The sequence below is a fragment of the Rhinichthys klamathensis genome, unplaced genomic scaffold (assembly GCF_029890125.1).
Source record: "Rhinichthys klamathensis goyatoka isolate OS25496 unplaced genomic scaffold, OSU_Roscu_1.1 h1tg000312l_1, whole genome shotgun sequence".
NCBI classification, from domain to species: Eukaryota; Metazoa; Chordata; class Actinopteri; order Cypriniformes; family Leuciscidae; genus Rhinichthys; species Rhinichthys klamathensis.
Genome location: NW_026606830.1, coordinates 690145 through 704435, shown reverse-complemented (window position 1 = coordinate 704435; position 14291 = coordinate 690145). Strand labels below are relative to the sequence as shown.

The following is a 14291-nucleotide window of genomic DNA, read 5'->3' as shown; positions in this document are numbered from 1 at the left end:
TAAATACTTCAAAATTCAAACTGAGGCAAATAATTCAGTCATGTATTCAAATTTACACAAAGCTAAGAGAGTTTCTTACCGAGAGGTGAGCCAGTGCACGTGCCTCCGTTTAAGCAGTAATCTGTACAGTGGTTGACTTCACAGCGTTCTCCAGAGAAACTGGGCCAGCAGTAACAGCGCCAGTCTCCTTTTTCATTGCCCAAGCAACGCCCTCCATTCTCACAGGCAGGTCGGCACAGCTCACCTTCACCATATTGAAATAAATTATATATATAGACCCCCAAAATGACAAAAAAACAGCAGGCTTAGTAAAGAACAAATCAAATGGAGCAGCCCTACAGTAAAGTGAGGCTTCAGACCTGAGACAATGGGGTCAATACAAGAGCCATTGACCAAGGTCTTCCCCTCTGGACAGGTGCAGCTGGCCCCGGTTGGATTGAGCAAGCACATAAAATCACAGGTCATCCGTAGACAGGGATTGGCCACTGAATACAAAAACGACAAAGCATACATTTAACTTGGAAGGTACAATAACATTTAGATAAATCAATGCTGAGTTTCAGTTTAAAATCATGATAATTTATTGTTTACAAATAATTACCTGAAAAATGATTTGTTGTTTCATACATATTGCACCTATCAATTTCTACCTATTACACATTTTTTTGAAATTCCGGCTACAAACCAACATTTTGTCTAATAACTAAATTTTTTTTTACCCATTCTGGCTTTTTGATGTTTATTTAAATTATTTTAATGCTAGGAAATATAAACAGCAAAAATAACTTTTTATCCATGTATACTCGAATACTGTATTTACTTTAATATTGAGATTGATGATCCACATATTCTAAAGGCTAACCCTTTCACTCACCATTTATAAAAAAAAAAAAAAAAAGTTAAGTCAAGGTCCAGGTCCTATTTTGTAACCTATTTGTGGAAAGTACCATCTGAAACATTTTCAGCTTTTTTATTTCATTTCTCAAAGCAGCTCATCGAACTGGCGCCTCAAAAGCTGCAGATTTGAAAGCCGTTACTCAGGGATGCCGACAGTATAAGGGGACATCTGTATCAATCTTTAGTGTTTTGCTGAGGACATCAAACCTATACTTTTAGCTTTTGCTGCCAGTGCACAAGTCTCTCCAGCAGGCTAGATCTCTGACTTTAATGAGTCAGTGGGGACTGGCTCAGCTGCCCCTTACTACAAACCCACCAGAACAGAACGATCTTTTTTAGGTTGTAAGGCCATTAACACAACCTGATAACAAAGAGCAACCAAGACCGACAGCAGAGGAGGTCAGCTTCTGAGAAGACAGCATATTAGAATGCGGTCACAAACGCAATGCATAGGGGTGGCAAATTAAATGGGTGTTACATTACATTAGTGAGCTGTACTCATTTTTGTAGTGTCTCAATGAGGTGCACAGAACACTAATGAAGAAACCATGTGATCGCCTTAGGGTAAAAAACAAAACAAAAACCAAGAAATAGTTGTAAATACAACAACTCTGGCACTACAACAACACTATGACAGTCTCAAAATACTGTGCATGCAATTGTTGAAGAATATCACTGTGACCTTCAAAACTATTATCAAAATTATTTTCTTTCAAAAACCTGGTAGTCTGAATCTATTAAATCATCTCCCAGGATCCATACAAATAACTCTTAAAAAAGAACAATTTCATCATTTTCCAAGGTAAAAATGGAAAAAGAACTAAATAGAAAACATTTAGAGAAAATGTGGTCTCTTACCATCCTGCTGCTTGAAACGATGAGAGATCAGGACATTTGTTGTTTTTTCAATACCCAGATCGAGAGGTTCAATGTTTTTTTTCCCATATTTTTGTATTCTGAAAACTTCATTTTTCAGTCCTGTTCCATAAATGTAATCCTCAAAAATATCTATTCTGTACGGATGTGATATTCCTGTGCAAGCATGAAGTGAAGCAATGACATTAGACAAAACTGAATCTTCTAAAAACCATTTCAATGGTTAATGATTTCAGGCATATAAGATACATGCGGAAAATACTATCAGATTCCCTTTCAACTGTTCTTCTCACCTTGCTTGCTATCGATTACCACCAATGGGTCTGAGCCATCAAAACGGACACTACCAATAACAGAGAGCTCGGGATCGGCCCAGTACACACGCTGGCTGAAGTAATCAATCGCCAACCCTACAGATAAATGACGGGAAGAGTTTTTTTCAGAGCTTGGTACAGAATGTTAAGAAACTTTACATACTTAAACATGTACACATATTACACAAAAGCAAAAGCTCACAAGAAAACAATCCAGTAAATGAGAACAGGTTATTATTGACCATTACTATAACATGTTTACCAAAATAAATAAATAAATAACAACACGCAAGAAGAGTTTCATTCATTTAGGTCATGTGAGACTGTAGAAGGACGAAGGCTGTTTAAGTCAATAAGGTGCTAAATTGAACTTTTTTTATGTATTTAAATAACCTTTAAGAAACCCTTGCTTCAATGTGGACATATTCAGCACAAAAGTTTCAGATCTGTGTCCTTTTTCTCTTCCTGAAATAAACTCAGCAAAAGTTTGTCCCATATTTCTCTGAGTTTGCATGGCTTGACTCATTACATTTCCTCTCTTGATTAAAGACTCGGATGTTGCAGTTTTGTTCCTTTTCTAGAGATGATGGATTCCTAAAGCTGCACTGGAGGCGTAATATTGGCCCCTGTAAAGGAGGCCATGGTTAAATGTAGCGGTACTTAGTGTTTCCCTGAGGAACACGCCTGCAGGTTTACCTAAAGGCATTGCACTTGAAACATTCCCTCAAACTCGGAAATGAGCAAAGTGCTGTGATGTACTGAAAAAGGATGAAAGACCAACAAGCTTCTACACAAACGCATTCAGACCTTGACCACGTCCCTTTAGAAAGAACCAAAACAACAACCTCTCATTTATCACACCCACAGAAAAACAGCTGAGGACTCAAAGCAAGGAGATAGTGTTGAAATACAGTGCATGCCCATCACACTGAGAAATACAAAAACATACCTGTGGGTCTCCGAAGGTTCTTGTCCAAAAGTACTCTACGCATGGAGCCATCCATCGCACTCTCCTCTATGTGTGAGTGGTCACCTATTACTGACCAATACATCATCCTGAAACAGGTAAAAATACAATATTAGTGTATTATACCAAGTATTCCAGTTTATATACAGCGAGAATAAGAAGTCAGTGTAATAAATTTGCTTATTTGATAAGTGACCTAGACGTAATTCAGAATCCTAAATATTTTTAAATCATAACATTTCTATGGAAGCTTGTTTCCGCCACAGAATAAAATGTTTTAAAAGATAATTGCGATTTTTTCCTCAGAATCTCACAATTCTGACTTTATAACATGCAATTGGGAGAAAAAAATTCAGAATTGCAAGTTTATTTCTCGCAATTTTGAGTTTATATCTTGCAATTGTGAGTTTATATCTCGCAATTCTGACTTTATAACACGCAATTGTGAGTTTATATCTTGCAATTCTGACTTTACATCTCCCAATTGCGTGTTATAAAGTCAGAATTCATACTTTGCAGTCACGTGACTACCATGGATACCTGGCAGGCAACAAACGGGTATTTTCAACGTAGAGTCCTGTAGTTCCAGGTCTTATGGGTCTTTTAGTAGCTATCAAGTCTGTTAGCGAGCTAGCTGCATAACTATGGACTAGAAATAGGATTAACTCCAAGGTAGCTAAATTGTGTAAAGCAGACAAGGTTTTTTTTTTAAAGATAATCGTGCAGTAATAATTCCTCCGTAAATAATAATACATTTTATTTGTTGGCGCCTTTCAAGACACCTTACAAAACAAAAATAAACAGAACATTAATACAAGCCCAACAATAATATCAATAGTAAAATCAAAATAATAAGTACAAAAAATGTTAAGAACCATAAAATCCAGAAAAATAATCTAGCTCTACTGTTGGGTCATCTCTGGTTCTCATTGAAACCCATAGATATCACAAACCTCAAAACACCAACTTATGTATAGTAAAACTGGCGACGTCCTGGCAAGATCCTTGATTAGTTTATTGGGTTTCGTTGCTGGAGAACGACGTTCTTGCCCGCCAGCCAGTACTTGTGACGTCACGTGCAAAGTATGAATTGCGAGATATAAACATGCAGTTCTGAGGAAAAAAGTCCGTTTATTTCTCGCAATTGCGAGTTTATATCTCACAATTCTGACTTAATATCACGCAATTGTGAGAAAAAAAGTCAGAATTGTGAGATAAAGAGTCGCAATTACCTTTTTTATTTTTTATTCTGTGGCGGGAACAAGCTTACATACATTTCTTTGTTTTCAACTGATTTAAATTCTAAAACTTTATTCTCAATGTGCTTATAGACTTTTGACACCCACTGTATACATTTAGAAAATAAATAAACTGCAGAAAATGGAGCCTAAATAGTATTGAAACATGCTCCTACCCTTTGACTGGATTGACAGTAATGGCATAAGGCTCTCCTGCAATGTCAGTTATCAGACGGGTGCAGTTGGGTCCCTTGAGCTGCCCCACATTAATAGAGTATCTAAGCTTGGTCCAGTGAGCTGTGTAATAACTGAACCAGTGCATCCTAGAGTGGTCTGTCCAGTAGATATTACCAGTCACCCAGTCAGCTGACACATCTCTGGGTCTGCGGAAGTCTGGGCACTGCAAAAGTCACCCAGATAACAAGGTGATTCCCATGTGGGCCAAGACATCACAGAATATTTAAGATTATGCATACGATAAGGTATTTTTAGGAAAAAGTTATTCATAAATAAACATGGTGAAAATTTCAGAAACTGCTTTTGATATTGGGATAGGGCAAAGTAGGCATACTGGGTTTGGACTCAAAATATGATTTTGTTTTAATATTTTCTATAAACAAACTAACTAATCACAGGGAAGATCAAAATATAATATCCTGCTTGTCTGAAATCTCTATATGATAAAATAGTGGTAAAATGCATTAATTATGGGGTAGTATTTACTAATTCAGTGAAAAGTACATATACCAACATAGAAGCAAATCGAATGTTTGTTGTATATCATTATATTAAGGAGATGCAATGTGGAAATACTGTATTAATTAGAAGAAGAAAAGTAAATTAATAACTAGAAGGAAACATCCAGAATTTTCCTGAGAAAATATGACGTATGCTGCACGCAAGACTCATGATACTTACTATGATGCCAACATTTGTTTTAGTTTGACTCCTGTTTAGGATATCTTTGTAAAAAAGTCCACCGGGATTAAACTGAGTAGCCCAGATAAACTTTTGTTGGTGATACAGAGCATCCATCCCAATGATGCGGGCATTTTCCTCGATGCGAGCATGTACTTTGTGTCCATGGCTCTGGTTAAATGGATACACAAAACTTCGGATTTCAGTGTCATTAGCTATGTAGAGCACTCGATCTTCTGGTCCTGCCCGTTGAGTTATTAATATGCAAAAAAAATGAAAAGTGGCTAAATTCCATTTAGGGTTTAAGACAACAGTTTGACAATTACAGATGCAGATACATCATTCTAACACAGCAATATGCATTTTAATCAATCAATAATCAGTAATTCAAGCTCAATACTTTACAGGAAGAAGACAATATAGTTATATGTATGACAACATATAGTATAAATGTACCACAGAAATGATACTTATGCTTTGGATGGTTTAAAATGTATATCTAGGCCCGGTGTACTGAGCTAATGTATGAAAAGATCTAATAAGTGATTTAAAATCTAAATAAAATGTCACAGTGAAGCCAAAGGTCAAGTCAATAGAAAATATAGATCCTTACCTTTTGCTATGCAGCTACCATTCATATCCTTATAATTTTTGTCACATGTACATTTGTATGATCCTTTTGTGTTTGTGCAATAGTGAGAGCAAGTGCCAAAGTTAAGGCACTCATTGATTTCTGCAACAAAAAAGAGGGAAGGACAAAAGTCTGTTATTGAGGAAAAGCACTTTCTGGAAAATATTTTTTTTTGGCTGTGCAAACTGTGTGACGTTCAGCATTAGGATTTTTTTTCACATGCTGAGTGCTTGGAAATAAAACGTCAGATGTGGTCTGCTCACTGCATCTCATTGATTCCCAGCAAAAACACTATATGTGAGCGCACAATCCTTTTACTGGAAATGTTCTTTTAAATGCAAAACATTTTCAGTAGGTTAAGCATGTTCAGGAGCTTAAGCTTAACTTTGGCCTCTGGTTTAGTTTTACTACACAAAGAGGAAAACACTGATCCTTGAATCTTCTTGCTTGATAAAAAGAACAGGCATTTTGAATCTCAAAATAATGCGTGGGAAAACCTCTAAATGATAAAGTGATTGACAGGACAGGATTCAAAGCAAAACTATTTAAATCAAAAATACTTTAAATCTGAGATGAATCAATTCATTAAAAATAAATCCTCTATTACCAATAAATTTAAACATTTCATATGTTATGTGATAAAGTAGGTCTAACACAAAATATAAGGAAATATATCACGCTGATATATCAGATATATCAAAAAATTAAGGAATTCATTACTGGGATTTTACAACTTTATTTACTGGGGCATTTTAAACCCATTCATTTCTGACTCTGGTTTAGCTAATGTTAAGCACAGAATTGGTCAAACTTGGTGTTGCTGGTGTCACAGAAATTGTACACTACACCTTTACATTGAAAGTCTAAATCCCCCTCAGATAAAGCGGTGAATCATTTTTCTGAACGTTAACAGAATCAGGGAAGATAGTCTGACAGTACCTTCACACTTTCTGCTTCTGAGATTTCTCTGAAAGCCAGGTTTGCAGTGGCAAATTGCATTTGTGTTTGTATGATTGCACACTGCATCCTCCCCACATGGATTCATCCTCTTTCCACATATGTCTCCATTTGAAGCTGGAATAAAAGAGAGAGAGAGCTTTGAAGTGACATACTTTACACTTGCGCCCACTGTCCCAGTGCATGATGGGATTTTTTTTGTGTGTGTGTTTTGATGCTTGGTCATTGGCGACAAATAAAATAAGAAAAAAAAACTCATCTGGAAGATAAGCCTGAATGATTTTCATATGTCAATTACAGATGCACAGCACGTGTCCATGTAATCCACCAAGACTGCCTTAAATCTGACAATATTGCTTGTTTTCCGACGGTTGTATCTCAGAGATTTGGTAAACACGTACAAGCCTTGCAGTCCTGTTCATCTGATCCTCCATCTCCACAGTCATCAAACAGATCGCACTGTAGCTGTGCGGGTATACATTTACGATTACTGCAGGTAAACTCTGCCTTCCCGCACGGCTTGGGCCTAGTTGACACAGTCTCTGGTTTGGGCCCCATAGGAAAAAAGGAAAAAAAAACATCCATTTCAATCCAAACTTCAGCTGACACATCTTATTCAGCACCACCCAAAGAGTCTTCCATCAAATTTACTAAGATCATTTGAATGATTAATGAGCACTACTGTCTGTATCTGAAATACCTCAGGAACTGCTAGCAAAACAATGACACCACTAAATTCTAGACTAGGTGTTTTTTTTGTCAATTAAATAAAATGTATGGCACAAAAGATGGATTTCTCATTGTGCTGTTGAGGATAAAGGCATCATCAGAGACTTGTGAATGAGCCTACCACATTCATCTTCATCTGAGTTGTCCCCACAGTTATCCACATTGTTACAGATTTGATCAAGCCGTAGACACACTCTGTCATTTCTGCAGCGATATGGCCTTGCTGGAGGACAAGGTAGTTTGGCTATAGAAATAAGAACAAAATGTTACAGTATGTGCATTGTAAAGCTATATGATTCATAAAATGTTTTTTTTTATACTAGAGTTTTATAAATGACTCATTTGTTGGAACCTGGAATCATTAGTATCAGTGATATAGTTTTGCTCATGTAGTGTTTTTAATTGGTAATGCAGTCAGTGACTCCTACATACAGACAGTATAGATTTTAATATCAGAAAACTCAAATGAAAGTTCAGCAGGCGAAAAGCGCTGCCGTAGGTCATGCAATTCCACTGGGAGAGTTGAATATCCTACCGCACATTTCGGAGTCTTCATCAGAGTTGTCTCCGCAGTCATCCTCACCATCGCACACCCACACATGCAGCTTACACAGGGTGTTGTTGCAGATGAACTCATCGGGGCGACAGAAGAAAGCATCTGAATAAACAACATTAAACTGGTTTTTAAACTGTAACGCATGGATATTTTGCAGTAAAAAGGGTTATGACAACCTGAACAAGCACATACACAAACAATTTGAATATGTCCAAAACAATTTAATTATGAAAACTGTCTCAGAAAAGATGATATTTTAATTCACTAATATTTGTATTCTAAACAGTGTAACACTTTAGTTTGGGGACCAATTCTCACTATTAACTCGTTGCTTATTAGCTTGCATATAACTAGCATATTGGCTGTTTATTAGTAGTTATAACGCACATATTATTGCCTTATTCTGCATGACCATATTCTACATCCCTTAATCCTACTCAATACCTAAACCTAACCAACAACTACCTTACTAACTATTATTAAGCAGTAAATTAGGAGTTTATTGAGGCAAAAGTCGTAGTTAATAGTGAATGTGTGTTCCCCAAACTAAAGTTTGACCATAAATATGGACATCTTCATACCATGACCACAGGTTTCCTCATCGCTGTGGTCCACACAATCAAACACGTCATCGCAGCGCCATCGTTTTGGGATGCAGTGAGCATGGTTTTTGCACAGAAACTCATCTTCTCTGCACTCCTTGACACAGTCCATCTGGTGTATGCAGAACAACGAAAGCCTAAAATACTCACTTTCAAGAGAAAGAATTTGCTGTACTTGTGAAAGTGCAGAAAGTCTCTGTTTCCATGGAGTCGAACATGAGTCTAATATACTAGATGTTCAAAACAATTTATGTTTCCAATATGGTGCATATGTTTATCTCACAGTTAATTAAAACAATATGCCATCATGTTATATGAATTGCTTGTTTGACACACAAATCATAAAATATGAGCTTCTGAACTAATATATATAAGTACTAGTGTTCTATATACAGTATGTCTTTGCTTTTGCACCTTTGATTACTGATGTATCTGATTAAACTAATTAATAATGAATAGTTTCACTGTGGAGTGCCACATCCATTACATTGTCAACTGTTTCATCTGTTCTACACTGATGAAAAATCCAGCTGAAATCAGCTTTAAGGCTGGAATACGCTGAACGACTTTTAAATTCTGAACAGATTTTTAAAAAAAACTAGGCATCATACACTTGTTGACTTAGTAAATAGTTACAGAGGAAAAACTGGGCATCATACACTAAACGGCTGAGAATCACACAATACCAGACTTTCAAGTCATACAAACACAACAAACTCGTGCTTAAACATGAGCCTTGCTGCTAGGAGACACGCGACAAATGAAAACAATATGTGTTCTAAAATTGGCTCAAAATATCAAAAATGTTTGATATCTTCCGACTGGATGGAATCAAACTTTGAAGCTAGAAAATCGGAGTCTGTGACCATTATACACTACACGATTTTCTGTGAAATCTGTCAACTCAAATCTGCATCTGCATAGCTCTAACATTGGCAACTTGTCCAGACTGTAAATCTGGGCAAAAGTAGTGTAGTATATTACAGCCTTTAGTCGTAGTCGTTTTACGGTTTATTTATAAAGCTGTTCCTAAGCAGTACAACCCAAAGGTTTGCACATTTTCAGAATCCGACTGGGGCTCGAACTGACATTATTATTAACTGTGTGTTTACAAATGCTTCATAAGCCTTGGTAGCTGAAACTCGGGATTATGGTAAGGGGCGTTACAGTTCCGACACACTTGATGTGTTTGGCCAATCACAACGCACTGGGTCAGCTGGCCAATCAGAACAATCTGAGCTTTTCGGAAGGAGTGGCTTTGTAGAAATCAGTGCATTTCAGACAGACTGGGAATAGAGGAGCTACAATATTGCACAGTATGTGATTTATTATAATTAGTTTTTACATTAAAGCATGTTTACCTATTTTATTACACCCAATAATATAAAATAACACATGATCCCTTTAATACATGCTGCTGGTTTTATTGTGCACAATTCATTAGTGCATGCTATACCAAAAACAAAGAATCTTTGTCATAATCCTTCAGAGAAATTTAATAACTTGCCTTGCTTCTGAATGTACTTCCTATTTAGCTGAATCCCTCTTGGTTTTCCAACTGTGATTCACTCAGAGATTAAGAAAGTAGAATGGATTTTAAAAGTTTTTTTCATGTTGATTTTCAGCTTGAACTGAACTTGAACCAGCTTGTCCACTTAAACCTGTTGTGATCTGTTTTTTTTTTTCCCCCTAGAGAGGTTGTATAGGGGATAGTAGTATCTTCCTCAAATGTGTTTCCAAAATATCTACTTGTACAGCTCTTTGTTTTTGTTTCACTATTGCACTTGTGCACAGTTTCTGAGAGCGGAGCGCTTTATGTAAGGTGAGAGGGTCTTGCTAGAGGACTGACCTCATCAGAACTGTCCAGACAGTTGTCATGTCCATCACACCTCAGGCTGGCAGACACACAACCTCCACTGGCGCACACATACTCATTTAGAGAGCAGGAGGGAAGCACTGCAAAACAGATGATGGGTAAAAAAACACTCCAACACAGCTACATTCAACTGACGTGTACAGGAAGAGTGGGGCAATACGTAACAGTGGGTAAACTGTAAACTGACCCACTTAATCTAAAGTTTTTGTCATGTGACCATATAAAGTTGCTGTTATGTTGTTGATGCTAAAATCAGTTACATGGCTTTAGTGAGCTTTACCTCAAAAATAGAAATACTATTATAAAATGTTAAAAACATTTTTATTTAAGCCAGATATTCTGATTTATGTGCAGAAAAATACGATTTTGGAACTGCAATGGGACACTTCAGGAGATTTATAGAAAATATGCACATAATAAAATATTGAGGCTTCTAAATAAGTTCTTAGGTTAAATTAAAATTTAATCAAGGAATAAACACTAGAGAGCTGACTAAGTCACTTTATTATGTTTATTATGCACAAACTTTTGAAAGACAAAAGTAAGCTAGAGTATTTGAACTTATCAGACAATGTAATCATAAAATATTTAAAGCTGAAATGTTAAATGTTCTCAATGTTTACATACTGCCATCTATCCCAGGTTAATGTGCAGAGACAACTATAAGCAAATACGTTGTAGGTGTATTCAGACGAAAAGCAGAAGTACATGTATGGCTTTGTACAGCTATGACAATATTGCTCTGTCTGTTTGAGCATCTCAAGCATGGGTTCAACCAATGGTGTGAGTTTGGGGAAATGTTTGACAGGGGAAATATTTAGGGAAATAATTGTTTTTGCAACTGTCTGGTGATGCTAGTAGTGCAGAAATGATAAACCTAAGCTTTAAAGACCACAAGATGTGATAAAGTTACCTGTTCCAAGGCAATTTCTCTCATCTTCCCCTGTCTTACAGTCTTCCTGGCCATCGCACAACCATTTACGTGAGATGCAGAGATTGTTGTGGCATTGAAACTGATCCTCTGCACAATGAGTCTCGCAATCCTTCTGAAAAAGCACAAAGCAAGGACAAATTCAGTCTGGTGTCATTTCATACTTCAGTGTATATTTTTATTTATTTATTATTTTTGGGCTGTTTATTGATAATAATTAGGGAGAGAATTGAAAGTTTTGTAAGTCAAATGTAAAAAATATCCACTATCTTCATCACTTGCTGATGAAGCCATAAGATTATGAGGACTAATGATGTGTGAAAACCGAGATTAAACAGCTTTGAAATAAATGGCTAGAAGGGAATGTTTGGGAATATAAGACAACTGCTGTGCTGACCTTGAATGACATCTAGCATTCACTGACCTCATCCGAATTATCAGCGCAGTCATAGTCACCATCGCAACGGAAGCGTGCTGAGATACAGTCCCCACTGGCGCAGGCAAAATCCTTATGATTACAGGTCACCGGCTCTGGAGAGATGAAAGCACAATAAGACAGCTAAAGATGCACAGCTACCCTGACCATGCCCTCACCGAAAAAACTGAAGTAAACCTTAGCATAGGACAGCAGAGTGGCAGCAAGAGCAAATCAAATCTGCCAAAGTGGCCTTGCACTTGGACATGAATTGGCATTGTACCATCTGTTTTCAAGGTTCTTGCAAGTTTGCCAAGAACTTAAAAGGAGCTATTTGCAGACTAATCAGCAATTAGAACGTATAAAAGGGTTGTTCTCACAGTTCACAGGCTGTAATGGCTAGAAAAACATATTGGGTGGTTAGAAAAATCTGTTAATATAAACTGTTTGAAATAGGTTGTTGATTTAACAACAAAGTACGAAAAAGGGCCATTAAAACGAAGGCGTCTTGGACATTATACATGCTCATTATTTATTCAAACTCATGTTGTTTTAACCACATATGCATGTGTATTTCTTAATAGTTATTTTAAAAGTAATTTTGGTAACATGTTACTTGAAGCATTTATTTATAATGCATTGTAAAGGTATTCATAATGCACACTATAATGCATTATTTTTTAATATTTACATAATTGTAATCAAAGTTTAAATAGATTATAATATTTGCAGATTAAAACATTTAGTTTCTTATGTTTTAATGCATTAAAGGTGTGTTCAATGAATAGATAAGTATTATAACACTGATCAGAGTTTTTCATGAGACCATACAGTGCATAAGGTGCATTACAAGGCATAATACTTTAATAATGCTATATATATATATATATATAGCATTATTAAAGTAAAGTGTTACCATGCAAAATTTTACGATAAAAACACCCATTTCATTTTGGAAGCAAAAAATAAATAAAATACTGCAGACACTAGATACTGTAAAAAATACACATACTGTAGATCTCATCCACGCAACAGTTTCTAGTTGCTATGAGCTGTCAAGTTAATAACTATAAACAGTCATTGTATGGAAAGAACATATGGGTTTGAAACATAAGTAAAAAATGACATGGCATAAAACACACTTAAATAGTTGATCTTTCTTTGTGGCAATATGAGCAAGATCAAAACCAAACAGACAAATGGTAAACAAACAGACAGAAAGCAAGAAATCTTCAAATAGTCTGTGAACTGGCCTCTGAAGATTCCAGACGATGTTTCTTGACAGTTAAAACAATTTAGTACAAACACGAGTGTGGAAAAAGCTTTACTGTGCTCAGAGAGATGAGAGCGACTCACTGCAATGCTCTTCATCAGAGTTGTCTCCACAGTCATTCTGGCTGTCACATCTCCAGTGGTCCGGGATGCAGTTGTTATTCTCACAGCGAAATTCATGAGGTCCGCAGGTCTTTTCATCTTTTTCATCAGACACAAACAAACACACAGATGAAAATGGCTTCAAAAGTGCATGAATATTAATGCAATGCTACTGCATTTCGACACGTAATCATCATTTCCTCAGGGTTCCTGGGCCCGGATCTGACACTAAGTTCAAAACATGCCCACACTCAAGAGGCTAACACACCATAAGATGAGATACCTGACTGTGGTGCCGATATCTTCTATCCTCAATAACCTGAACACTTGACACGTAACATCAAACACTTTGTCACCTCTGCACAATCTGCGATGAACATTCCTGAAGGAACTCAGTCCACCTTTTTCCAGAGTACGTGTACTGTTTATGTTATATAAACTAAGAACTTTGTGAGGTGCTAGAGCCAAGAAGAACTGTTAAAGTCGGCATTAAACAGACAGATAGTCTTTTCTTCCCTAGTGTGAATAAAATCCGAGTGAATGGCTTATTAAACCAGAAAAAAATGTAGGGTGGGACTTGATTGGGAATGGATTGGATCGCTGGATCATTGTGGTTTGAAATGAATAAAACAATGATGTGAACAATAAATCATTTATATTAAATATCACAATATTCAATAAAAAAATAAGAATCGTGAATTTTGGTTTTATGGTGACTTTAATGAGCATCACATCATCAGATCAAAACTTCGAGATTGAGAGGCATGTTTTTTCCAAGAACACAGCCAAAGAGAAGCAAACTGCAAATACTGGTTTTCATTAGTGTGAAATAATAAAAGGGCATCCTAGAATATCTCCCTTGACAGATTCTTCTGCTTAAATATTCTCTAATGTGGCACAGGCATGTTGCTTTTACTATAATGATAGAACGTTTCTAAAGAGACATCTAGAGACACTGGCATTTGAGAAAAAAAATCCTGCTTATTGTTTTGTAATATAAAATTAATAAT

At 36.4% G+C, this 14291-nt stretch overlaps 1 protein-coding gene across 5 annotated transcripts in view; it reads right to left on the bottom strand.

Moving 5' to 3' along the window:
- Positions 1-14291, bottom strand: part of lrp1bb (low density lipoprotein receptor-related protein 1Bb) — a 339454-nt gene that overhangs the window by 16312 nt on the left and 308851 nt on the right. For 4 of the 5 annotated variants that reach the window (XM_056271233.1, XM_056271236.1, XM_056271235.1 and 1 more), the window contains 17 exons: positions 13264-13380; positions 11917-12023; positions 11475-11607; positions 10535-10641; positions 8665-8797; positions 8063-8185; positions 7649-7771; positions 7200-7340; positions 6781-6915; positions 5824-5943; positions 5211-5452; positions 4469-4692; positions 3037-3143; positions 2067-2183; positions 1756-1929; positions 360-485; positions 80-244 (listed from right to left, as the gene is read on the bottom strand). In XM_056271233.1, the coding sequence (XP_056127208.1) occupies positions 80-244; positions 360-485; positions 1756-1929; positions 2067-2183; positions 3037-3143; positions 4469-4692; positions 5211-5452; positions 5824-5943; positions 6781-6915; positions 7200-7340; positions 7649-7771; positions 8063-8185; positions 8665-8797; positions 10535-10641; positions 11475-11607; positions 11917-12023; positions 13264-13380 (2394 nt within the window). Of the gene's footprint in view, positions 1-79; positions 245-359; positions 486-1755; positions 1930-2066; positions 2184-3036; positions 3144-4468; positions 4693-5210; positions 5453-5823; positions 5944-6780; positions 6916-7199; positions 7341-7648; positions 7772-8062; positions 8186-8664; positions 8798-10534; positions 10642-11474; positions 11608-11916; positions 12024-13263; positions 13381-14291 lie in introns of those variants that run through there. The other variant, XM_056271238.1, reaches the window with a different exon arrangement.